Source organism: Monodon monoceros, unplaced genomic scaffold (genome assembly GCF_005190385.1).
Source record: "Monodon monoceros isolate NGI ecotype Baffin Bay Population unplaced genomic scaffold, NGI_Narwhal_1 Super_Scaffold_21, whole genome shotgun sequence".
In the NCBI taxonomy this organism is placed as follows: domain Eukaryota; kingdom Metazoa; phylum Chordata; class Mammalia; order Artiodactyla; family Monodontidae; genus Monodon; species Monodon monoceros.
In genome coordinates, this window is record NW_021703778.1 from 98897889 (window position 1) to 98903293 (window position 5405).

Genomic DNA, 5405 nt, shown 5'->3' on the forward strand with positions numbered 1-5405 from the left:
ATTAGGACCTGGATATCTTCAGGAGCCATTATTCAGCCTACCACAATCCTGTGGGGAAAAAAACCATACAAATTATTTATTCTAATACTCAAAAGATCTAGTACTCATCTGTCTACAACTACGCTTCTACCCACTCTTTTCATATGTTTCTTCCAACTCCTAGTACTTTTTTTTTCTTCTATTCAAATTTTAGCTATTTTAATGGATTATCCATCAAGTTCAAGATTTTAGTTCTTCTTTTACACATGCCTGCTCTGATCACTTCAGACAACAGAGATATGTTCATCTCTTAAGATATGATATTATTATCCTGTATCTAGTACCTTGTATACAGGTGCACATTTCTTTCATTTATGCCTTTTTCCCACAGTAGCTGGTACAATGCCTTACATACAGAAGTTTCTCAATTGCTTGCCTGTAAATATCTTCTACTCATTAACCACTCTATTATTATTCTGCCCCCATAGTAGGTCATCTCCCGTAATATCATTACATTTCTCCCCACTAGGTCCAAATGCCTATTCAACCACTCTAGGCCTACATGAACATGCCTTCACTTTTATAATTTATGGACAGGTGACTGTCTGACAGGAGGAATAAAACAACAAAATAAAAAAATATGATGAACAGATTTGATGAACAAATTTACATCAGTATAATTTGCCACGCATTTAGTGATGTTCATAGCCATGATCATAGTGCCTGGTAAATAGGCCTAAAAGGAAGCAGCCCGTAAAAATGTTTACAGTGAGTATGATTTTTGTAAAGATAGCTGAGCAATTCCAGAATTTTCTAAAGGAAGGCAAGAGGGAATTTCTAGAGCTGACTAGGGAGCAGCTCAGAGGCACTCCTCGAAAAGGGCTGGATGTGTACCCAGGGTGAGTTCAGCATTTCGTGCTGCTCTTGTCTTTTTCCACCTGGGCAACTCAGGGCTATGTGTTCCATGAGCCTTGGATGAACAGGTTGCTCCACTGGGGCTGAAACCAGGCCAGACTGAATATTGGCCTTTGAGTGAAAGTCTTATGGGTGGCCTGGCTCTAGAAATCTGTCCAACTTGTCACCATATCTGAACAGTGATTTTGAATACAAGACACACAGGGAAGAACACATAAAGTTAAGTGGTGCAAAGCCTGGAAGGAAAATAGGAAGCAGAAACATGTAGGGTGCAAAAGGGAGATGTAAGTTGACGGCACAATCTGGTCAAGAGAAGAGAGCATGAAAGTTGGATGAGGAAGGGATAGAAGGTGAAAGGTGTCACCAAGGGAGAAGTAAGAGTCATCACTCTTCATGGAGGCATGTTTCAAGAGCCCATCTTCCCAACTTTGCTTCCCCAATTCCTCCTCTAACAGGCCCTGCCTTCCGTGCCCAGGAGAGCTCTCAGAAGGGGTATTGAAAGTGACAGGACAGAGATCTCATGGAGGACATGGGATTCTTGGAACAGCCTGAGCTGGAGAGACAAGGAGCACACACGCTGCAGCTGTCACATGCCCAGGGCTCTGCCAGCTCACCTGGCCCTGCTCTCTGACATTACACGAGACAAGCCCCAGGGCCTCCTCAAGCCCTCCCACGAGGACCCGAACTCAAAGTCATCAGAGCCAGAATGGACTGAGCTGAGTCTCTTACCTAAAGGATATATAAGAGGAGGGAGGAGTGTCAGCAGTGGAGTAAAGAAACCAAACATGCAGAGGGTCCGAAAGCTAGAATGGGGCTGAGTTCAAATAGTTCTCCAGAAAGACAGCAAACACCCCAATTTGTCTTCCCAGGAAGAGTGCATGAGAATGTCCCCTTTCCTGCCCCTATGCCAGCACTATGTTATTTTAAAAAATCTTATTTCTGCAGATTGGGCAGGTTAAAAAAATATTATATCACATTGTTTTGTTTTGTTTTGCGGTACGCAGGCCTCTCACTGCTGTGGGCTTTCCCGTTGCGGAGCACAGGCTCTGGACGCGCAGGCCTGTCAGTGGCCATGGCTCACGGGCCCAGCCACTCTGCGGCATGTGGGATCTTCCCGGACCGGGGCATGAACCCGTGTCCCCTGCATCGGCAGGCGGACTCTCAACCACTGTGCCACCAGGGAAGCCCTAAAATGTCACAATTTATTTGAATTGCGATTTGATCCTTATTAAATGAAAATACTCTGAGGATAGATTCCATCTGATAATCCTCGGTTACTTACACTTTAATAGGAATGCATTTACCTGCAAGATTTTTTTTTTTTTAATTAGAAAGGGAGGTTAGGGGAAGAAGGGAAGAAAAAGCACTGAGAAGGAAAGAAAGGACAATTAAGCCTAGGGAGAGGGATAGGAAACGGAATCAAAATTCAGAACATAGAAACATGGGCCTAAGGAACACATTTCAGCTACTTTTGCCCAGGAAATGATGCTGCTACCAGGACCCAATGCGTCATATGATAGGGACCAGCTGTTTCCTGCTCAGCATCTATTCAGATGCTGGGGGCTCTGCTTCCTTGGTGACATTCACACTTTCATGAAGACAACAATGACAATGGAATTTCCACAGAAAAATGAGTAATAGAACTCAGTTGCAAAATGGCCACCCAGAGAGGTAAGCCTTTACTTACAAGTTGCAAAGTGTCCTTTACACATGATTGCCACCCTTTTCCCTCCATAAATCTAATCAATCTGTTAGAACTTGATGTTTACCAATGACAGAGTTAACAACTAGCATAGGTTGATCTGACCTTAAATTAAGTACAAATAAATAATGCAAAAGTTGAAGTCTCTCAACTGAAAATATAAGAACAGAAAGGGCCCTCTAAATCTTGGACATTGCCCATGTCTGCTCCAGCTCACTGTATGAGTTTCTGGCTATCACTTACAGGCTTAAAATGTCATAGCTCAGAATTAGTGATCTCATAATCTGGCCCTTACTTGCCAATTACTCCCTTTTTTTTTTTACTACCCCCCAGTACTAATCTCCCCACCCCCGGCAACTCCAACGAGGCCAGTTTCTAGACTCCCTAAGAAATAGAATTGTGGAGTAATAGACGAGGAAAGAATCTCAAAGATTATCTAGTTCAAGCTCCTCACTTTACAGATGGAGAAACTGATAGGAACAGAACTTAATCAAATCTCCAGACTTAGGAACCTCTCTTTCACTTCCTTCTCTTCCTTTGCCCTCTCACTCTAAAGATCCTCTGCCCATAGCTGAATGAGGAGGAACTTAAAAAACAGTCCAGCTGTAAGAACTAGTAGGGGAAAGGAATGATTAGTGTGAGTCAAAGTCCTCTCTGTTCCTTCTGAGGATATAAAGAGGAAATAGGTTGAACCCCGAGGGTCTTGATCCCTCCCTCGGAAATCCTTATCTATTTCTTTCTAGTCTTTAAGGGAAATGGTTTCTGACCAGTCAGGCATCTTCTGATCTCCTTTTCCCTTTCAGCAAGGCACAAAGGCATCTGCTGAATAGGAGCAGGTACAGCTTAAGTTATACATATCGTCCTTAAAGAGGACCTTAAGAGATGACCCCAACTGCCTCTACACCTAGGATTAAAGTCTGGGATTAGTGTGAGATGAATGAGGTACTCGCTGCAGTTACAAAATGTTAAAGGCCCAATAATCAAGATAAATAATATTTTATTGCAATATTTAAAAATAAATTGAATGTATATGACACAAATGAACCTATCTACGAAACAGAAACAGACTCACAGACATAGAGAAGAGACTTGTGGTTGCCAAGGGGGAAGGAGATGAGGGAGGAATGACTGCGAGCTTGGGGTTAGCAGATGCAAACTGTTATATATAGAATGGGTAAACAACAAGGCCCTATTGTATAGCACAGGGAACTATATTCAATAGCCTGTGATAAACCATAATGGAAGAGAATATAAAAAAATATATGTATAATTGAATCAGTTTGCTGTACAGCAGAAATTAACACAACATTGTAAATCAACTATACTTCCAAATAAATAAATAAATAAATTTAATGCAAAATAATCCCTGATGGACAATTATCAAAATTTTAACCACAAAAAATAAATTTTTTTTTAAAATAACAGGGTCTGACCCTGCATTGGTACAACTTGTGTACCCCACCTCATCCTAAATCCAACCCTGTCAGAATGGGTCTTGATTTAAAATTCAGATATTTTGTTCATCAGGGATTTTTGCATTAATTTTGATTTTTAAAAATTTATTTCTCTATATTGCTCAGGGGGTTTTGGTGCTCTTTCAATTTTGCATGTGAAGTGAGTCCCTCACCTTACCTAATCCCAGTCCTGTGTAGGATTCACTCTTGGCTCTCATCAAATGAAAAAGGACAAGGAATTAAAACACATGCAGAGTTTATGGTTTAATTCTGTAGGGTTTTTTTTATTAAAGCAGAATAAAAAGATCCCAGCTCACCAATACTGAAAGGATAAATGCATTTCACTCAAGGCATGACCCCATGTCCACAATTCAGGTGCGCCTCAGGGAGAACCAGCATCAGTGCCTCTGCGAGAGGAGACGAGAGGGTGGCCGGCTCAGATGCTGGTCTCAGGTTATTCATCATATCTCTGGATATTAACTGGCCCCATGTCATCACAAGTGACGACAATAAACCCCTCTGGGGGGGAAATGTGGTAGCTGCAGGCAGGATATCTGGTGCCTTCAATGAGCTTGCAGACTGTCATTTTGAACTTGGTCTCACTCTGGAAGCAGAGAAGGGTGGAATGGTTTTGGCAAGCCACCTTCCTGAGAGAATTGCAAACACTGTTGATATTTCGAGGCCTCTCATGGACGAAGACATGCTCCTTTTTGCAGGTGCTGTTGGCTTCCTTGATGAGTCTTTGTATGATCATGTGGTTGCAGTACCTTACAGGAACGTCACTCTGAGGGTAGTCCACATGCAACTGGTCTAAGGTTGCCGCCATTACTTCCTCATCCAGCTCATTTTCCCAGAATAGAAGCAGCAGGAAAAGTATCACCATTAGTATTACCAGGGGTATGAGGTCCTTCACATCTTTTGCTCTAACTCCTATAGAGTAAGAGGAGACAGAAAATATCAGAGGGTAATCAGATTCCTCCAGCACCATCCCCTGACTTTGCTTCCCTAGCCTTTGATATTTTATAGCCTTCTCTCTGTTAGTGAAAATCATGCTAACCCTGCAAGGTCCAGCTGGAGGTCCAGCTCCCCAAGAAAGCTGTTTCTGACCATTTCAGCTCTCAGAGTTTGGCACTGAACTGTTCTCTAATTTTTCCTGTTGTATTGTGTTTGTTGGCCTCCACAGCTCCTTGACAGTCAGTATCTCATCTCCTATTTCTCCTGAATCCATCAGAATGTTTAACACAGAGCAGACATACAGAAGGTATTAAAAGTACCCTTGTCTGATTGTTTTATTCGTATTGCTGAATGACTTTCTTTCCCATAATTGTTTTAACCTTGATCCCACCAAAGTCAAT

General features: G+C 42.1%; 1 protein-coding gene across 1 annotated transcript; it reads right to left on the reverse strand.

Moving 5' to 3' along the window:
* Positions 1-4504: 4504 nt before the first annotated feature.
* RNASE12 (ribonuclease A family member 12 (inactive)) lies at positions 4505-5101 on the reverse strand. Its single transcript, XM_029236967.1, has one exon. It carries the CDS (start codon positions 5099-5101, stop codon positions 4505-4507), a length of 597 nt encoding a protein of 198 aa, XP_029092800.1.
* Positions 5102-5405: the final 304 nt, after the last annotated feature.

Excerpts from the sequence above, each read along its gene's own strand:
- RNASE12 (XM_029236967.1), bottom strand. The coding sequence starts at position 5,101 with ATGATTTTCACTAACAGAGAGAAGGCTATAAAATATCAAAGGCTAGGG.